The 22,195-nt window shown below is 38.2% G+C and overlaps 1 protein-coding gene across 2 annotated transcripts; it reads left to right on the top strand.

The window, feature by feature from the left end:
- The first annotated feature begins 1,570 nt into the window (after positions 1-1,570).
- LOC149621217 (uncharacterized) lies at positions 1,571-20,401 on the top strand. Of its 2 annotated transcripts, none has more exons than XM_089855445.1 (7): positions 1,571-1,807; positions 1,876-1,947; positions 4,404-4,535; positions 4,626-4,762; positions 6,656-6,744; positions 6,841-7,485; positions 19,365-20,401. In XM_089855445.1, exons 1-7 carry the CDS (start codon positions 1,769-1,771, stop codon positions 20,291-20,293), a joined length of 2,043 nt encoding a protein of 680 aa, XP_089711571.1. In that variant the 5' UTR covers positions 1,571-1,768; the 3' UTR covers positions 20,294-20,401. The 2 variants fall into 2 exon arrangements, with proteins under 2 accessions (XP_089711571.1, XP_089711572.1); XM_089855446.1 differs by lacking the exon at positions 19,365-20,401 and adding an exon at positions 11,448-12,707.
- The last annotated feature ends 1,794 nt before the right edge of the window (positions 20,402-22,195 follow it).

Here is a 22,195-nt window from a genome sequence, read left to right as displayed (position 1 = left end):
GGAATGCTGGCAGCGTGCCGCCCTTGTACATAGATGGGCACTATCATATCATTTGATAGTTTTACCACTTGATACGATAGAAAACTAAATCTGCCCCTATCAAAGTATCAATTTTGATAGTTATTTTCGAGAAAAATTTGAATTATAATGATCGATTGAGTTTGATAGCTTAGAAAGTGCACTCGAAGTTGATATGATTCATTGATTCGTTGAAATCTTCTAGAGAAAAATATCGATTCTCAACGTGATCTGGCTACTAACCCCATCTTTTAGAAATCATAAAAAATGATAGGCATTATTCCTTGAGAAATAAATTGATTCTTTGAGTGAGTTTATTTGGCGACATCTGTTTTCTGATTTCATTTTAAAAAATTATGTGCTAATCTTTGATAGGCAATTTTGATAGTTATGAAAATTTCTGGAAAGATAAGTCGTTTTTTGAATGATATCGAAGTTTTTAATATATTTGAACGTTAGCAAGTGTAGGTTTATTCTATAAGAAGATTCTGTACTTGGTGGTCGTTATAACCCTCTCAAACAAATAAATAAAAATAAAATAAACGATGGTTCAACAGTTCAAACTGTGAAGACGGAGCTTCTTGTATATAGAAGCTCCGTGCTGTCACTGATGTGAACGACTACTCGAGGAGGAAGAACGATTCCACGAAATCATCCAAACGTAGAATTAGATAAATTAAAGTGTAGATTTTCTGATTTTTATTACCCACAGTTTTAATTGCAATTTTTGCCTTTAATTATTATTAGTTAACCGTTTATAGTAGATGGTTTAGATTAAATCAAGGGCGAATAATTTGAAAAAGTTTGGATAGTAGCTTTTGAACTATAGACAGTTAAAAGTCAAACTTGAGAAATGAGATTATGGAAATTATATGAATATATGAAAATATTAGAAATTCTACAAAATCAGGAAATATCAGGAATCGATTAAACAGAGTAAAAGTAGGTAGAGCCCAAATCAGTTTGATCGAAAACAATCAAATTTAAAGTCCGGAAATTAAATAATCGATTAATTTAGTCGTTCCTAAAGATTTCAATTTGATTTGATAGGCAAAAAATCTATCTAACAATGAGAGCCAATCTAACATATTGAAGGAAGATTTGATAGTTTCACCATCTATGATTTGTTGAGAGGGAAAAAATCTATCTAACAAATAATGCCCGTCTAAAATATAGCTAGAAGAATTGATAGTTTCGCCAAATATGATAGTTTGAGAGGAAAAATATCTATCTAACCAGCAGTGTCAGTCTAAAATATAGTCAGAAGAGTTGATAGTTTCGCCATCTATGATAGTTTGAGAGGAAAAATATCTATCTAACCAGCAATGTCAGTCTAAAATATAGTCAGAAGAGTTGATAGTTCCGCCATCTATGATAGTTTGAGAGGAAAAAAATCTATCTAAGAAGGAGTTCCACTCTAAAATATAGCCAGAAGAATTGATAGTTTCGCCATCTATGATAGTTTGATAGGAAAAAAATCTATCTAAGGAGGAGTGCCCAACTCTGCGGGCCTTGTACCGTCGTCTGCTACCGTGACTGCTACACAATTTAAACCGAAACTGGCCCCAACCTGAATGGGTTTTGAATTTTCGCATTCAATTTTAGTATTCTATAACTTACAGCCTTTTTGTCTTCCCTCTCAATTTATTTGGCAACATTGGGGGAATGATTTTCGTAAAAGATTTTGTTTGTATTTGATAAAATAGTTCTAGTTTGAAAAGTTACGTCTTTAGAGTCAGACATTTCGGAAATGAGTTTAATAAATCTTCAAAGTGTGGCGCTTAAAGAGGTACTTGAGAAATTATCCGTGGTTTGCACAGGAATTTTAAATTTCAAAAAACTGGACTTTGTTTATAGGAAATGGAGGCGAATGATTGTAACTGTGATCATTTAAGCAAAGATGATGAAATAAAGCAACTAAAAGCCAAGGTGAGTTTCAAAGCCTGTAGCGTTTTGGTCAGTACAGCATGAGCCATCCAATCTAGTATCCAGAGTTGGGCACTCCTCCTTAGATAGATTTTTTTCCTATCAAACTATCATAGATGGCGAAACTATCAATTCTTCTGGCTATATTTTAGAGTGGAACTCCTTCTTAGATAGATTTTTTTCCTCTCAAACCATCATAGATGGCGGAACTATCAACTCTTCTGACTATATTTTAGACTGACATTGCTGGTTAGATAGATATTTTTCCTCTCAAACTATCATAGATAGCGAAACTATCAACTCTTCTGACTATATTTTAGACTGACACTGCTGGTTAGATAGATATTTTTCCTCTCAAACTATCATATTTGGCGAAACTATCAATTCTTCTAGCTATATTTTAGACCGGCATTATTTGTTAGATAGATTTTTCCCTCTCAACAAAATCATAGATGGTGAAACTATCAAATCTTCCTTCAATATGTTAGATTGGCTCTCATTGTTAGATAGATTTTTTGCCTATCAAATCAAATTGAAATCTTTAGAAACGACTAAATTAATCGATCATTTAATCTCCGGACTTTAAATTTGATTGTTTTCGATCAAACTGATTTGGTCTCTACCTAATTTTACACTGTTTAATGGATTCCTGATATTTCCTGATTTTGTAGAATTTCGAATATTTTCATATATTCATATAATTTCCATAATCTCATTTCTCAAGTTTGACTTGTTGACTGTTTATAGTTCAAAAGCTACTATCCAAACTTTTTCAAATTATTCGCCCTCGATTTAATCTAAACCATCTACTATAAACGGTTAACTAATAATAATTAAAGGCAAAAATTGCAATTAATAACTGTGGGTAATAAAAATCAGAAAATCTACACTTTAATTTATCTACTTCTACGTTTGGATGATTTCGTGGAATCGTTCTTCCTCCTCGAGTAGTCGTTCACATCAGTGACAGCACGGAGCTTCTATATACAAGAAGCTCCGTCTTCACAGTTTGAACTGTTGAACCATCGTTTATTTTATTTTTATTTATTTGTTTGAGAGGGTTATAACGACCACCAAATACAGAATCTTCTTATAGAATAAACCTACACTTGCTAACGTTCAAATATATTAAAAACTTCGATATCATTCAAAAAACGACTTATCTTTCCAGAAATTTTCATAACTATCAAAATTGCCTATCAAAGATTAGCTCATAATTCTTTTAAAATGAAATCAGAAAACAGATGTCGCCAAATAAAATCACTCAAAAAATCAATATATTTCTCAAGGAATAATGCCTATCATTTTTTATGATTTCTAAAAGATGGGGTTAGTAGCCAGATCACGTTGAGAATCGATATTTTTCTCTAGAAGATTTCAACGAATCAATGAATCATATCAACTTTGAGTGCACTTTTTAAGCTATCAAACTCAATCGATCATTATAATTCAAATTTTTCTCGAAAATAACTATCAAAATTGATACTTTGATTGGGGCAGATTTAGTTTTCTATCGTATCAAGTGGTAAAACTATCAAATGATATGATAGTGCCCATCTATGCTAGTATCCCTTTAAAGCGAGTCTCGGCTGTGACTGTGGTTTAGTGTAAAAAAACGGCACTAGATGCTCCCATAGTCGAGGGGTGGAGTTGACTGACCCAATAAGCTTATCAAAGACTAGGTCTAGCTCCGCCCTTGAGGACGATTTCTGATTGGTTCCTGCCTTTGGCTACATAAAATTGGTGTGTAGAAGGTTAATCAGTGTGTTAGGGGCGCCACAGTAGCTGATATTTGCTTTAAAGTATAAATCGCAATAGAAAAACCTTAAGTAAACCAATGTTTAGTGGTGGGTGATTAGAAACACATCCCTCGACCATGGACGAACCAATACTGAAGGACCGATGGCAGCCCATAGAGTCCCATACTAAGCGACTAAACAACCAATGTTAAGCTTACTTCCTCCCTTTCAGCCCCAAAATGTTGGGGGGTTATGAAAAATACTGAGTAAATCCCGGAAAAAGCTAGCGCCATCTAGACAAAATCAGACGTTAGCTGCTTCCCTCTTTAGAACGTTTATTCCCCCATAAGCCCCCCACTATCCGGTTTGTTACTATCTGCCGCTAGAAGGTGAATTAACAAGTATTTTCAACTTTCTCCCTCTGCCATCCGTCCCTCAGTATTTCTTAGTCCATGTCTTGACCATTTATAGTGTTATTAAAGCGCACCACAAGAGCCTTGTGGGAGCTGTATGCCCACACACACAAACTGCGGCCTTGCTTATAGTTCTTGCAAAGCTACCGCGCCCGCAAGCCTCTGGTGGCGCCCTTGACGAAAAAACCCCTTCTCATCCCCCCCCCCTTGTTGACGTCACTGGTTTCTCTGTTTTCTTTCTGGACACTTTAAAAGACATTCTGCGTATATGAAAGTCCTATTTTGTAATGCAGTCTATTTTTTTCAGTGTAATGCTTTAATATCAAACATGAAAGAAGTGAGAATGACAATTTTATTTACGATAAATAAGAAACTGGACGAAATTGAGCGGCTCAATGGGGTCATTAAGGAGTTGGAAAGTGAAATCAAGGATCTGATGGTTTGTAACATTCTTCATTTTCGTAGTCGATGTGAAAGAGAATCGGGTTAAAAGTATTAGTTCAATTATTATTAACTGTTTATAACGTAGGAGGAAAGTGGAATGCACGAAAGAGCCAACATTGAACGCGTGAAATCAGAACCTGTTGAAAATGATTTAGGACTGAATGAACAGGAATTATCTCATCCTGTTCTGATAAATCAACAAACAGAAGAACAAATACAAAGGTATATAAAGCAAAAAACCAATGAGAACTTGTCAACGAGGGCGGAGCTAAAACTAGCCTTTGCTAAGCTCAGCAGGCCTGTCAACTCCACCCCTCGACTACGGGAGCATCTAGTGTCATTTTTTTGAACTAAACCATAGTCAAGTCTCGGCTCTGGTTAAGTTTAAGCTCAAGTATAATATTTTATTTGACTGACTAATTCGCGTCCATCAAACTTGATTCGTTAAGCCTTGCCCTGAGAATCGTGAATAAAATCAGAAGTATGCAATGCTTCGAGGGAGAAGTGGGGTAATTGTAACATGATTCTTCCCAACATCATTTTATATTTGGAGCAACACTGTTAAAAATAAAGGTATTTTCAAGGTACTATAAAATACCTCCGCGACCTTTTTAGTACCCATGAACGTATTCTATTAGTTGTCTCACATTGCGGGTATTAAATGATTTCGAAAGAGGTATTTTGGAAATATAAGGTATATAATGAAACCTTTTAGAGTTTATGCGCTTCTGGTGGTATTTTATCGTACCCTGGAAGTAGAAAAAGACTTAACAGACTTCTTTAGAGGGATTTTTTAGCTCCGGCGTGCTGATTTTAACCAACACTAATAAAGTAAAATACATGATATAATACTTCTAGCCCAATTTCTCTAACACTAACTGTTTACTTCACCAGTAGCACTAGTAATGGCAGCGTAGAAGAAATCTCTATTGGAATATTATATATAAACACAAAGATTAGGTTCGGTAGGGTAGAATAGGGTTGTGGTTTTCTACCCGAGATTTCAATTTCAATATCGAGTTTCCTAGCTAGTGGTTTTTCTTAAATATTTAATTACATATAATTAATATTAATTATTTTCTTTGACAGCTATGTACACTAGCATACGTTACATCATTTAAAGGCAGTACAATTATGATATAAGGCATACATAGTTAATATAAAGGTTTGAAACACCGCAAGCCTACGGCACAGACACTTAAAGGCGAGATGGAAGGCAAAATTTTACCCTTATCCCGTAAGCCCACAACACAGACACTAAAGGTTGAGATGGAATGCAAATTTTACTCTCGTGTCTTTCCGTCTCTTTTACACCGAAGTGGTGTAATGCTTACCATGTCTGAAAATGATTCAAGCCCGCGGTAATTAAGGAAAAGTTTACCAGTTTTAAATGTGCCGCAAATAATTTTGATAGCGCGAAAGTTTGTGGGTTTTATTTGACACCTAATTCGGTAGCACAAAATACCTTTAAAAGTATATTTTCGAACCTTTTTGAGTGTTAACAGGTACCCTTTTCGGTATAAAGGAGTACCTTTCACAATTTGAAAGTTTTATTGCGACCTTTTTTTGAGGTTTAAATGATTCCCATTACGGGATCACAAAATACCATGTAGTCCTCAAAAGTACCTTCTTCAAGAGGTATTTCAGAGTACCCTTACACAACGGTATTTTGTAGTACCTTTATAGGTACGTCTGGGGATGCATCGAAAAATACCTTTAAAGGTACTAGACAGTACGGTTATTTTTTACAGTGAAGGTTACTATTAAACCGAATCACACGCGTTAAATAGTTCCCTCATTATTTGCCAAGGCGCATGCGCTTGTGGTCATTTTTGTCCCATCCACGTCAAGACAATCAAGGTTTGTGCAGAGTTGATTGCTGAGGATTTAGCAAATACCAAACAGTTCTAGACTTCACCCCACGTTGCGATGCCCATCTGAAGTTTGTTGAGCAGGAAAGCAAATGTTCAAAAAGGGGTCCTTCGCCTGGGAAGAATCATGTTACATGATATAACTAAAGAGTGTCATCCTTTTTCCATTATCCCCTTCTGATAAAATGTATTAATCTTTTATTACTGTTGCTTTATCAGTTTTGACGAATTTTTATTTGGATAGTTCGCAAAGTATACCAGCTGAGATTACCAACAACATTTACCAAAGTCTGCTTAAAGTGGAAGCCACGAACCTCGAGCAATTTGGGATAGGTATGGTGTCACATTATTGTGATTCTGACACGCAACCTGATGTAGTTCCAGTTTAATGAAACTATTAGGGTTATTTTTTTCGTTTTGATCATCAAGGTTCGTTGGTAAAAGCCGAAGGTGCTTGCAATATCGAAGGAATTCTGACTGAAGAAGACATTAAGGAAGAATCACCTGAATGTGATGCGGAGATTGGCAAAGGAAACACGTCCCAAACTAAAACTACCTCAAAAAATGCGCGAATTATGAAACTATGTATTCCTAAACTCAAATGCCGTGACGGTGTTCCTTTACTTAACCTTGAAGGCGAAGCGCAGTTCGAAATGTCTCCTGTCCCAACGACGGATTCGCCTCCCGAGAACAATCTTAGCGTTAACGATTCTTATCCCAAATCACGAATTTCTTCGACCAAGAGAGGAAATGAGAGAATAGCAACTCGATCGAAGAAATTGTGCCTTGAAAAACATGGGGAATTGTCGTCGCTTGACGCAAATAAGGAAAGCAATTCTCAGGAAGAAGGTCCAGAGGAGAATCTTGATGATAACCAGTCCAAAGTCACCTTGACCGATTCAAAGAAAACTGATAATAGACAAAATGAAACTTTGAAACTGTGCTTGCCAAGCGATTTACCAAAAGAACCGATTGAAGTTGAAGATAATACTTCAGTGTCCAGCTCTGATACACCCGAAAGTAGTTTGTCAAGTAGTTCCGAAAGTAGTACAACTTCTGCCAGTTCGGAAATTGGTAAGTCATTTTACGCTTAGGGTCAGCAACGATTTTCGGGACTCAAAAATCGTCATAATTGACCCACTTACAGTAGAATTTAGAAACCTCACAAAAATCAGAGGAAGTTTCGAAATTTTCTAGTGGTAGTTCCCCTAACAGGTTTTTAACCCCGTCCTTTCTAACCCTCATTACTTTCTGTGTTCCCTGGGATTTTTCAACCTCATCCTCAATGTTTAGCATGTTAAATCTTAAGTTTCTAAAAATTTTGTCTCATTTAAATTAATACGTTTTTAACTTTAATTTTAAACGGAAAGTTGTCCCTGCGAATATTATTAAGCTCAAAACTTGGTTACCTAAATTCAGCCTTTGAGCCTGAGCTCCGTGGCCACTGGACGAGAAAAAATTCCCTTTTAAAAATGCAGGTACCCGGCCGTCCTTGGTGTCTTAAAGAGCCCAAGCAAACGTTGCTCAGATTGATAAGACCTTAGTGCTTTACTCCCAATGGTCTTTGAAACTGTGAATAATTTCATCTAAAGAATATTTTAGAGACCCTACTCCGTCTCTATAGCAGTTCTCGAATCGATGCAAGCAAAGAGAATATACCAAGAGGAGCAGAAAGTCTAGCCTTTCACAAGGCTTTTGAAAGGCCCGGCCACAGTTTTGGTCGTAACTAGATCCGGTTTGTGTTGATTGGCTAAGCAGCGACGCCTTTTATCGGTTAAATTGTGTCGACTGCTCATTTTTGGTGGTGGCTACAGGGCCGGAAATATGAAAAATTTCTAATAGGACACGTGTCCAGTGACCCCTCTATTTGACTGGAAAATTTACTGGACATTGTCCACTGGCGTGTGCGTAAATAGTGTCGCATCTTCATAGTCAAGCTATCAAAACTTGTGAAAATTTATTGGTCAAAATGTCTAGTGAACCTCTTAGTTTTTAAAACATTTATGGGACATTTTTATATTTTATTGGATAATGTCCAGTGTCCTGTGCTTATTTCCGGCCCTGGGTGGCTAAGGGTTGATCTTTTGACGTACAAAAGGTAATTTTTAAGTAGACCGAAGACTACAAGGTCACGTGAACAACCGGAACTAGTTGCTCCAAATTCAGAGCCGGCCCCTATTTACAAAGTTTCTGCTCCTCTTGGTATATTCTCTTTGATGCAAGTGGCCAATCGGTTCTTGAGGTAGTGTCGAAGGAACCGTGTCACCGAATAATTGTCCTTCGCGTGCTAGGAGGTTCTATAGGAGGCGTTTCGAATATATCGTGTAGCTCACCTATGGCCCAAGATGCATACTTTGTGTGTGAAGCCTTACCGCTTTTGGTCTTACTGATAATGAAAGATGAAACGATCTATTATTGAAAATGTAATGGACACAATTTGTAATGCATTGAAAATAACTTAATGAATGGGGAAACAAGGATTTTAAAGAGAAAATGGTGTTAAGGTAAACATCCTTGCGATTTGGGTTGAGCCTTTCGGAAAAATAATGTTATAGTCGTTGCAAACTATCCAAGACGATTTCTTTTCTTCTGACTCAATCGTTGCAATAAGTAAATCGCGATTTTGTCACATACACCGCTTACACTGAGTGTCTACCTTCCTCGGAGAAGTGGCCTTCATATCCTCAAATTATAATAATATCCGACTTATTGAAAATTTTCCACTTTCTCCACCATCATATTCTGCTCAAAAGGGTAACGCCAGTCAAAGTGCTTAATTTGGTGTTACGTGTTAACGAATTGCAGTTACTTGCATTTTAACTCGATCACCTAGAAACAAACCAGAAGAGAGGACATTATAACGTCTTTTAATAACGGCAGTCATATCATTTCCCTTCCAATTTATTTTATAAGCATATTTATTTTGCAATAGACTAAAACCTTAAATATTTTCTTAATAATTAACAACCATTAGTTTCCACTTTCTGATAAGTAAAATCTTCGGAGACAGTCATCTCAATTCGGAGTGGTACTAATGTTTTTTCCGAACTTGTTTTCTTTAACTTTGTGCCATTTTAGTCCTCGGCATGACCGGTTTTATCAAGGGCTATTGAACATAGTAATGTGTTTGATTCAAATTGTAAGGAAGTTTCAGTTTGTTTGCTTTTTGAAGGGAAAATCCGAGAAGCAGCGTTCAACTCTTTGCAAATATTCTTCTGAATATAAAAGTGATCTTGAACGTCACATTACAAATGGTACTGAAGAAAAACGCTTCAAACGTGATCAGTGTGACTATACTAGCTCCGAGAATGGTTCTTTGATCAGACGTGAACATGATTTAACTGCTCTGAGATCGACCTTGTTTGGCTTTCATCTTCCAAAAATCGCGAATGTGGGAGACACAGACTCCCTGCCGGAAAATCAGGCCGAAAAATTCCGCTTTAAAGTTAGATGAAAACTAATCTTGGGCAAAAAGCCGCTAATCTATGCTAATTTTCAGTCGTTGTGGTTGTAACATATTTATATGTGTTGGACGAAACGTTCACACTTTTTATGTTATTTTTAAGATTCTCCATAATTTGAACTGTAGCACTTGAATAATGAAACAAACCCTTAAAATGATCCCTTTCCCAAGGATCTTCACTCTTATCTTATCATCACTGGTGCTTATTTCGGCCCAAAATACTTTGGCAATAGAGAGGGGGTGCCAGAATAAATTGGAAATTGGTAACGATTTGATCATCCATCGACGCATTCACAGCGGTGAAAAACCCTTCAAGTGTGATCAATGTGAATATGCTAGCTCGCAGAGCTGTCATTTGAACGTCCATCAACGCATTCACCGTGGTGAAAAACCATTCAAATGTGATCAGTGTAATTATGCCAGCACGCACAAGAGTAGTTTAATAATATATCAACGAGTTCACAGTGGTGAAAAACCCTTCAAATGTGATCAGTGCGACTATGGTAGTAATCGTATGAGTAATTTGATCATACATAAACGCATTCACAATCGTATTGACAGTGCTGAAAAACCCTTCAAATGTGATCAGTGTGATTAGGCCAGCACGATGAAGAATCATTTGATCTGTCATCAACGCATTCACAGTGACGAAAAACCCTTCAAATGTGATCAGTGTGAATTGGAAGCACTCGGAAGAGTAGCTTGATTGCACATATACACATTCATAGGATAGGTACATATCGGGCTGTTTAACAAAGTTTCTTTAGGTAATGTAATGTGCAATTCACATTAATGTTTAATTACAATTGTCTGCAAAGATTTAACGGCTCGGGCCGGATCGAAATTAAAATTCACACTAAGGCATAAAGCAGACTGTGCGTTGTCTCTAAATAGAGACTCAGACGGTTCTATAAGTTTAATTAATCGAATCAGGGGGAAAGCTTCCATTCCCGCTCCTTGATCGAACCCGGTTACATCACTGCAAATATATTCAACAGTCATAGGTTTATGCACCTCGAGGTTCACGTGGAATATCAATGAAACAAATAATGTAGAATCTGTTTTATAAGTCTATTTTTATTACCATTGATTTTTTTTTTTTTTGAAGTTTCCACAATCTTAAAGCATATATTAGGTTAGGAATCATCAAAATTGTCGCTAAGCTTAACTTTACCCTTGAATTCGTACTTGTCTTTTTTCACTAATTTGTAGGTGTTATCATGCACCGACAGAGGTTTAATGGCACAATATGGCTGTTCATATTGTCACGTATATTTTATAATACGTTTATTATAGGAAAGTTTGCATTTTGTATTACACAAGTGTCTAACGTGGGATCAAGTTTGAATCTTCCACGTTCTCAACGCGTATATTAGGTTTGGTAAGGTCAAACCTTTGGAAACCGCTGTTTCGACTCGGACATAGATTATTGTTTCTGAACTTGTTTTGTTTGCCTTTGTGTCTTTTTAAGCCTAAGCATGACCTGTTATAACAATTGCCTTTGAACAGTGAAATGTTTGTGATGCGAGTTCTATGATATCATTTGAGGTTTTAATCTATTTCCTTTCTGTAGGAAAATCCAAGAAAAAATGTTCAGCTCGATACGAATATTCACCAGAAAATAAAAGGGAGCTCGAACTTGACATTCGAAAGGATATCAAAGAAAAACGCTTCAAATGTGATCAGTGTGACTTTGCATGTACGCGGAAGACTGATTTGATCAGACATCTATGCATTCACAGTGGTGAAAAACCCTTCAAATGTGATCGGTGTGACTATGAAGGTGCGCAGAAGAGTAATTTGATCAAACATCAACGCATTCACAGTGGTGAAAAACCCTTCAAATGTGATCAGTGTGACTATGCGTGCATGCAAAAGAATGCTTTGATCAGCCATCAACTCATTCACAGTGGTGAAAAACCCTTCAAATGTGATCAGTGTGACTATGCAAGTACGCGGAAGGATGGTTTGATCAGGCATCAACGAATTCACAGTGTTGTCAAACCCTTTAAATGTGATCAGTGTGACTATGCAAGTGCGTGGAAGATTAATTTGATCATCCATCAACGAATTCACAGTGGTGAAAAACCCTTCAAATGTGATCGGTGTGACTATAAAGGTACGCAGAAGGTTCATTTAATCTTACATCAACGAATTTATAGCGGCGAAAAACCCTTCATATGTGATCAGTGTGATTATGGCAGCATGCAGAAGATTAGTTTGATCAGACATCGACGAATTCATAGTGGCGAAAAACCCTTCCAATGTGCTCGGTGTGACTATAAATGTACACAGAAGATTAGTTTGATCGCACATCAACGCATTAATAGCATTGAAAAACACTTCATATGTGATCAGTGTGATTATGGCAGCACGCAGAAGATTAGTTTGATCAGACATCGTCTTTATAATCACACGGACTAATAAAATGGATTGAAGTTAAGCATACTCAGCAATTTAAACCTTGGAAAGAACCATTTCAAAATGTGTCAATTGCGCAACACTTTTTCATTTTCGTTTCACACATTGCTGCTCTTGTCAAATGTAGTAGACGCTCACCAAGAAAAACGTTTTTGTTCGTGGGAAAATTGTAAAAGCCTATCGTTACGAATTAATCACCCGACAGGCTATATCGTAGTATAAAATTGTGAAATGTAACTAGCCTAACGGCTTAACGGGAAACTGGTAGTAATACTATGTTTGTGTTAGTTATTTATAAATCCTTCACGAACAATATTGAATATAGCCCTTTATTTGACTATAATTAACAATATTTATATTAAAAATGGAATATCATCTTCGCTATTAAAGAATAAAAATTTTACCATAATAATTGATTAATATGTTATTGCATTGAATCTTAATTTGCTTCTTTAATAACTTCATCTTTTTCATCACTTCTGGTGCTAGTTGGTTTCAGCAGAAGCAAGACAGACCACAAAATTTTCGCTAAGCTGAACTTTACCCTTGACTTCATACTTGTGTTTTTTCACTACTTTGCACCTACAGACTTTTAATGGCAGAATATGTCTGTTCATATTGTGGCGTATATTTTATTATACGTTTATTATGGGGAAGTTTGCATTCTGTGTTACACAAGTGTCTAATGTGGGATCAAGTTTGAATCTTCTACGTTCTCAACGCATATATTAGATTTGGTAAGGTCAGGTGTTTGGAAACCGCTGTTTCGACTCGGACATGGATTATAGTTGTTTCTGAACTTGTTTTGTTTGCCTTTGTGTCTTTTTAAGCCTAAGCATTGTGTTATCAGCTTATGATCAGCCTGCTTGATAGGGGTTAAAGTCTACAGATAAGAAGTATATAAATATCGTACCCTCCCATTATTATGTTAGTTGTTACTTTAAGTCCCGTAGAGGCAAATACAGACTCGCATAAATAATGCAATAAAGTTTACGTTTTTATACAAATTTAAAGGTGTTAAAGTTCATAACAGAACATGGTGTCAGAAGAAACTTTCGCGAGCGCTCTATAACCGCGTAGTTTTTTTTTAAATTTTCGTTTTCTCAAGAGTATCGGTAACGCGTTTCGTGCCGTCGTGGTCCAGCTTCTATCATCGTGTTTGCGGACGCTAGACTGTAACGCTTACCTATTGCTACTTAAAAAGAAAAACAACTCAACATGACCGCTGTGCCAGCATCTGCGCCCGTGTTTCAAGTCTCAACCCCGGATCCTTTCACCTTTGCTTGCCCGAGCGAGTGGCCAAAATGGAGCCGCCGTTTCGAACGTTTCCGTAATGCCTCTGGTCTCAGTTCAAAAGGAGAGGAAGAGCAGGTCAACGCGTTAATTTATCTCATGGGAGATCAAGCAGATGACATATTTCTTTCGTTCACACTGACGGCTGCGGAAAAGAAGACATACTCTGTAGTATTGGACAAGTTTGATAAACACTTCGTAATACGCAGAAACACCATTTACGAGAGGGCAAGATTCAATACAAGGACACAACGAGAAGGTGAGACGTCGGATGAATTTATTACCGCAGTATACGCTTTATCCGTACATTGCGAATACGGTATCCTACGGGACGAACTGATAAGAGACCGAATCGTCGTTGGAATACGCAACAAACACTTATCAGAGCGGCTACAAGAAGATCCGAAGCTAACACTAGACCAAGCTATACAGACGGTCAGAAGTGCTTAGGATCGGAAACGGGAACAGCTGGATTTAAATGGAGTCAAACCAGCTAGCCAAGTAGACCGAATTGGAACCCAACCGAACAACAAACGCGCAAGTGCGTGCAGCTACAAGTCGGATTGGAAAAACCGTAAGAAGCGCACATACGACAACATAACGAAGAACTAACCACCGTTCAACACAACGAAGAACAGTAAAGGACGTCCTCCTTGCGGCAGCCAAGCAAGTCATTCCCGAGACAAGTGTCCAGCGAAGAGCAGCAAATGCCACGAATGTCACGTCGTCGGTTATTTTGCGAAGTACTGCCGAAAAACCACTATTAACCAAGTCGAAATGGAAGATGTCATTCTAGGAGCCATTTCCGTAGACGACATGGAAATCCACGAGTTGTATATCAACCTGGAAAATCTATTTCGTGAGGAAGACAACTCGGCTAGCAAGATTATGCCGCAAGAAGACACGTACATCCATTCCGTATCAGAGGAACGGGACAAGAAATGGATTTTACCAGTCAAAGTAAACGGCGAGTTGGTCGAATTTAAAGTGGATACCGGAGCAGAAGTTTCTGCCATACTTTGGGACTGGTATGAACCAAGACAAACTGAGGTGACGCTCTTACCATCAGACAAAAGGCTGTATGGACCGGGAAGAACACGGTTGAAAACGGAAGGCAGAATCCAAGTTCAGCTGGAATACCACGGTGTAAGAATCGATGAATATCTCTACGTTATCGAGAAACAACAACTTCCATTGTTGGGGTTAACGGCAAGCGAGGATCTTAGACTGATCCAAATGATTGAAGATATCGGAACAGAGACAAGATCAAGGGTGAATCCCGTCAAGGAATTCCCTGCACTTTTCAACGGCCTGGGAAAGATGAAAACATCTTACAAGATTCAGTTGGTGCCAAATGCTGTTCCATTCGCATTAGTTACCCCAAGAAGAGTGCCAATTGCGCTACTGGACGACACTAAGGCGGAACTGGAGCACATGATCGAGAAAGGCGAAATTTCAAAAGTAGAGGAGCCTACCGACTGGTGTGCCCCGATGCAGAAGTCCATTAAATTAGCCTAGGAAGTAACCAAAGGCGGGGTTTGGGACTCCCCTCTCTTGTGTAGCAATACTGAAGAAGGACGACACCTTCGCCACCTCGCGGTAATTTTAAGTGCGACTCGTACGCCAAAATTTGCCCTATCGAGAGAGAAAAAACTATTGGCTGAAAACGCCCCCTTCCACTGTAAAACCGAGCTCTCTTTAGCATAGGAGAAGGGATGGGGGTGTGAATTTTGGAACAGTCAAGGTCATTCAGTTTTTTTATGACTCTTCATAAACCTATTGAAATAAAAACTATTTAAAGGGAGGGTGAAGTAGAAAATCAAGTGATTTTTTATCGATTCTTCTACTAATTACAAGACCAGTCTGCATAGTCAAACATTCAGGAAATACTTCCGAATGATTTTAAAATTCAAATAAGGTTCAGATTTAAAGGATAATTTTAAATGAGGACGTCCGACCAATCGCGTAACCCCCTGCCTTTTTATATTTAGTAGAATAATCGATAAAAAACCACTTGATTTTCTACTTCACCCTCCCTTTAACAACCGTGGCCGTTCCTTTTTTTTAATTTTTTATAAAGCAAACAATCTACCCTTTAAAGATCCAGCGTTCATGGGCTGAAGAAGTCACGCCCCGCTCACGTCAAGAAAGACTTCCTAGAGAGGAGCTCGAGATTTCTAACTGTGTTAGGAAAGGGGGAAAAATTTAAGCCCCTATCCATGGAGCCAGAAGGAGTTTTAATCCCAGTAGAGACGTACGCTATACCAGGCATTGTAATTGTTCACTTCCTAGGCTAATTTAATGGACTTCTGCCCGATGGTAATTGTCAAAAAGAAGATCGAATACAAGGGTAATGAAAACAACGACACAACGTTGAGGAGGAAACGCGATCTACGAATATGCGTCGACTTTACCAAATTAAACCAGTTCATTCGACGTGAGAGATTTCAACTGCCTGCCGTAAACCATTTGCTTGGACAATTGGCCCGTGCAACAATCTTCTCGAAACTCGACGCCAATAGTGGATATTGGCAAGTCCATTTGCATAAAGAATCAGCATTACTCACAACATTCATCACCCCGTTTGGACGCTTCTACTTTAATCGTCTGCCGTTTGGTTTAACGTCAGCGTCGGAATATTACCAGCGTCTCATTTCCACCGCCCTTGAGGGAGTAAAAGGGAATGTAAACCTCTTAGACGACATTCTACCTTTTGGAAAAGGACAGCAAGACCATGACACAAACTTTCGTGCTGTATTAGGACGACTGCAAAACTCGGGCGTCACGTTGAATTTGAAGAAATGCCAATTCTCTGTAAATCGTATCAAGTTTGTGGGTCATGTTATCGACAAAAATGGAATCAGCCCGGACGAGGAAAAGGTTCAAGCGATTACGAATTTTCCGGAACCGAAGGATCCCACGGAGCTAAGAAGATTCCTAGGTCTTGCAAACTATTTGGGGAAGTTCATCCCAAGGATGGCCGACATCATTCAACCATTAAATGCACTTTTAAGCACGAAGAATAGCTGGTTTTGGGACGTCTCACAATCTAACGCCTACCAGGAAGTTAAGACCATCCTCGCATCGAAGCCTGTGTTGTCACTATATGATCCAAAACTGACAACCATAGTATCAGCGGACGCATCATCATATGGCATCGGCGCCGTTCTCCGTCAAGAGCAAGAGAACAAGCAATTGAAGGTCGTCGCCTACGCTTCCAAGACGTTAAGTCCAGCGGAGGTACGGTACGCCCAAATAGAGAAGGAGGCCTTAGCCATGGCATGGGCATGCGAGCGATTTCAAGATTACATCTTGGGACTTCTGATTTTGATCGAGACCGATCATAAGCCACTCGTAGCCATAATGCAAACCAAGGCACTTGACGACCTGTCACCTAGACTACAACGACTACGTATCCGTCTAATGCGATATGACTATACTGTTTATTATACGCCAGGAAAAGACTTAATCATAGCAGATGTCTTATCAAGAGGCCCGTTACCAGAAACCGGTAATGCTGAGCTAGAAAAAGAAATCGCGGCACATATTCAGTTGGTCACGGCTTCCATTCCTGTATCTGATGAAAGATTGGCTGAAGTCTGAAGGACACAAAAGCAAGACGATACCTGCAAAACGTTGAAGAAGTATTCGGAATCAAGCTGGCCAAAACCAAGGGAACTAAAACAAGAGCTGGCTAAATATTATCCATACCGTGATGAGATCTCCGTCCAGCAAGATATTCTGGTGAAAGGATCCAGAATAATAATACCAAGCGAAACGCAACACGACGTTTTGGATAGAATACACGAGGGCCATCAGGGCATAACAAAATGTCGAGCTAGAGCAAGATCTACAGCTTGGTGGCCAGGACTGTCGAAGCAAATAGAAGAAACTGTAAAGAAATGTACGGCGTGCACGAAAGAAAACCACTCTCTCCGAGCGAATTCCCAGACCGTCCCTGGCAAATAGTGGCAATGGACCTTTTCTACCTGGAGAAACAGTGGTATCTCTTGGTAACAGACTTCTACTCTCGCTATTTCGAAGTTCGAAACCTCAATGACTTAACATCAGCTGCTATCATCAATCACGTGAAATCAATATTCGCCACGCATGGAATTCCCGAGCAAGTCAGGAGCGACACGGACCACAATTTCAAAATAAACTACTATCAACTTTTACCGCTTTCGCAAGGAAATTTGGATTCCAGCACGTGACGTCAAGCCCGAATTTCCCACAAAGTAACGGATTTGTAGAAGCAGCCGTGAAAATAAAGCAGACCTTGAAAAAGAGCAAGGACCCGAATGTGGCACTTCTAGCATATCGGTCGACACCGTTAGCCAACGGATATAGTCCAGCGGAATTATTGATGGGCAGAAAACTCCGCACAACCCTACCCATATCGAACAACGAGCTGTTGCCACAAATACCGCCGTTTCATATTGTCCTCAAACGTGAAGAGAAACGTAGGCAGATACAGAAGGAAGACTATGATCGCCGTCACCGGGTGAAACCATTGCAAACACTTTCGAGAGGAGAGAGAGTGTGGGTCACAGATCTAAGAGTACAAGGGACCGTACAAGACCAAACTTCTGAGTTAGAGATGGGCCGATACCGATACCATATCGGTATCGGTACCGATATTTGGCTTTAACCGATATATCGGTATCGGTTAAAAATGAACCGATATTTCTGCCCGATATTTTTTGAAGAAAATAAATACTCAAGACCTAAACTCTGAGACAGCACAGTTTTTCAACTATTTTTGGATAACGTAACTAGTGTCTAAAATGTGTTTTTCGTATGATAAGCCAGTTTTATAGTCTAAAGTACCGAAATTGGATCGAGAATTATGTATAGAGATGGGCCGATACCGATACCATATCGGTATCGGTTTGATATCGGTTTAAACGAAGGATCGGGTAAAATATCGGTATCGGTACGGATCGGTTTCCCAAGTATCGGATCATATCGGTATCGGTTTAAACTGGTATCGGCCCATCTCTACAAGTTCTGAGCCCCGATCATACCTAATCCAAACGCCCAATGGTTTGCTATGAAGAAATCGATTTCACTTGGTACCAATGCCAAAAGAACGGGAGGTTGGTACCCGTCACATACTACATCCCACTGGAGTTAAAGAGATGTGCCTAAACCACGCTGTTCAGTATCCTGTTGCACCAACCATCTCAACGGAAGCTACTAATACAGAACCAACGATAGTCGGCGATCAGAATTCAATTCCAGATCCATTGACGAATAATCTACCGACCGAACCATCAACCAGTCAGAATGAAACACTTGACCCTGCAAGAGTTCCGGATGCCAGGAGTAACGAACACACAGCAATAATACACACCAGAAGTGGCCGCCAAGTGAAACAAACTGTTAGACTTAATTTGTAATTAATTAGCTAAAATCATTACTGTAAAGTAGTTGTAAATATTGAATTGTAATGTAGAAATTTAACTTATGGGAGAGGATGTGTTATCAGCTTATGATCAGCCCGCTTGATAGGGCTTAAAGTCTACAGATAAGAAGTATATAAATATCGTACCCTTCCATTATTATGTTAGTTGTTACTTTAAGTCCCGTAGAGGCAAATACAGACGCGCATAAGTAATGCAATAAAGTTTACGTTTTTATAGAAATTTAAAGGTGTTAAAGTTCATAACACAACAAGCATAACCTGTTATAGCAATTGCCTTTGAACAGTGAAATGTTTGTGATGCGAGTTGTATGATATAATATGAGATATTAATCTATTTCCTTTCTGTAGGAAAATCCAAGAAAAAATGTTCAACTCGATACAAATGTTCACCTGAAAATGAAAGGGAGCTTGAACTTGACATTCGAAAGGATACCAAAGAAAAACGCTTCAAATGCGAACAGTGTGATTATGCAAGTACGCGGAAGTATCATTTGATCGAACATCAACGCATTCACAGTGGCAAAAAACCCTTCAAATGTGGTCAGTGCGCCTATGCAAGTACGTGGAAGTGTAATTTGATCGAACATCAGCGCATTCATAGCGGTAAAAAACCCTTCAAGTGTAATCAGTGTGACTATGCAAGTACGCGGAAGTATCATATGATCACACATCAACGCATTCACAGTGGTGAAAAACCCTTCAAATGTGATCAGTGTGATTATAAAAGTACGCACAAGGGTTCTTTGATCAGACATCGTTGCATTCATAGTGGTGAAAAACCCTTCAAGTGTGAACAGTGTGACTATGCAAGTACGCGGAAGGATGATTTTATCAAACATGAACGCATTCATAGCGGTAAAAAACCCTTCAAATGTGATCAGTGTGACTATGCAAGTACGCGGAAGCATGATTTGATCAGACATGAACGCATTCACAGTGGTGAAAAACCCTTCGAATGCGATCAGTGTGACTATGTTAGTACTCGTAAGTGTACTTTAATCGCACATCAACGCATTCACAGTTTTGAAAAACCCTTCAAATGTGATCAGTGTGACTATGCGTGCACGCGGAAGAATAATTTGATCACTCATCAACGCAATCACAGTGGTGAAAAACCCTTGAAAAGCTATCAGTGTGACTATGCTAGTACACGGAAGGATGATTTTATCAGACATCAACGCAATCACAGTGGTGAAAAACCCTTCAAATGTGATCATTGTGATTATGGCAGCGTACGGAAGAGTCATTTAATCCAACATCAACGTAGTAATCACTAGGAACAATAAAATGGATTATAGTTAAGGGTACTTGGCAAACTTTACTAAATTTATTGTACTACAAAATGTTTTCATTTTCTGAATAAATATTACTGTTCTTTACAATTGTATTAGATAATCTCTAAGAAAACTTCCCAATCCTAGAAATAATGTAAGCACCCTTAATTACCGAATAATTACCATACCGGCTCTATGGTTGTGTGCTTTAAATATTCTGCAGTATATCAAAATGGCGGCCGGAACTAACCAAATGTCTTAACGGGCAACGCCGAACCTTTTTTCTACAAGTAATAATAATAATAATATGATTTTGCTAGTTATTCATAAAACCGTTACGAACGAATATTAAAATTTATTAGTAACAATGTCGTCTCAAATGCTATATTTAACATCAATTAATATTACAACTGAAATTACAGTAATTATATCTTCGCTTACCGTAATAATTGACTAATTTTATTGTTCATCTCCCTTTTAAATTTCTCCAAGGTATTATTTAGTTTCGTTTCTTCCATGGCAAAATTGACCCTCATGGCGGAAAGTTGTTTCAATTTTCGTTCAATATTTTTCTCAATTCTTGCCAATCTCTTCTCAAATTTTTTCATAACCTTTTCCTGGCGATTTTGGATACGTTTTTTGAATTGTTCCAAGCGCTTTTCCAAACGTTTGAGCTTTTCTTCTTTCGAACGAGTTCCATTTTTGCCACCAGACTCCTCGGAACTTTCATTTCAACTTAAATTGTCTGAAGTTTCTTCAGGTTTTGACGTAGTACTTGCTAAAGGTCCTAGATCGTCATTTACGTCTTTAATTACTTTAACTTCGTCATCAGCTCTGGTAGTAGTAGATGGTTTCAATTATTTAGCTAGAATTTGAACGGAGTAGTCGCAAGTTTATAGCTCTCCGCGGAAGATATTAGTGATATTTTTATTTATTGTTATTATTATTTTTTTAACACTCTTAAAAATGGTAAAAAAATCGCGAAACCCGTCGCGAAGATTCCCGCAAAGTGTCTTCTTTGTGATAAAATAATTGCAGCAAAACAAAACTCGATACCGTGCAAAACTTGTCAATTTAAAACGCATATTAAGTGCCTAAAATTGACGGTGGAAGAAGCGAAAAATATCTACAATGGGAAATCAAGCTCCCATGAGTGCAAAAAATGCCGCAACAAACAAGTAGAGGATCAAGACGAATACTCAAGTGATTCTGACGAAACAGACGATGATGATACGGACTCAAAACAAGGTAACCCGAAAACTAAAGTGGACGACTTCATAGACATACTGAATGAATTTTTTAGAACTGACAGCCTAACCCGCGAAAAAGACAATATATTCGATCACTCTATCTCATTAATCAAAGTACTAACAGAAGCTTACCTAGGGTTCGAAAATTACCGTAATTTTGGAAAATGGTAAACTACGCCGTAATTTACCGCGTAAATTACCGTTCATGGTAATTTACGAAAATTAAAAAATTAAATTATATTGATCGTTTTTAAGCTAAATAATGAAAATATCACTTGAACACAGCTATTCTTTCTATAGCATAGTGTTTTACAATATTTAAACACCGAGTTTTGATGTTTGCAGCTCAAAATACTTTTGAACAGCAACATCCACTTGCTTCTTACCAATTTTGCGAATTATTGCTATTTCACGATTTTAGAACAAAATTCTAGAGAAGGGCCGAAACCAGTTTAAACTGATACCGATATATCGGTTTAGTCAAATTTCGGTACCGATATTGGTATTGACCCATCTCTAGAAATTTCTAACAACTACAGCTTTCCAGCTGACGTAAACGAACTCGACAACAACAATAGACGAGAAAATCAAATTTCATTTCCTTAATCAAATTTTTCCCACGCTTGCCGTTCAACCTTTTATGACTTACTCATAT

This window comes from Phalangium opilio, unplaced genomic scaffold, assembly GCF_054372755.1.
Source record: "Phalangium opilio isolate 3A_F unplaced genomic scaffold, DU_Popi_V2 ptg000209l_1, whole genome shotgun sequence".
In the NCBI taxonomy this organism is placed as follows: domain Eukaryota; kingdom Metazoa; phylum Arthropoda; class Arachnida; order Opiliones; family Phalangiidae; genus Phalangium; species Phalangium opilio.
Note: the sequence above shows the minus strand (reverse complement) of the source record. Positions and strands in the feature narration are given on the sequence as shown.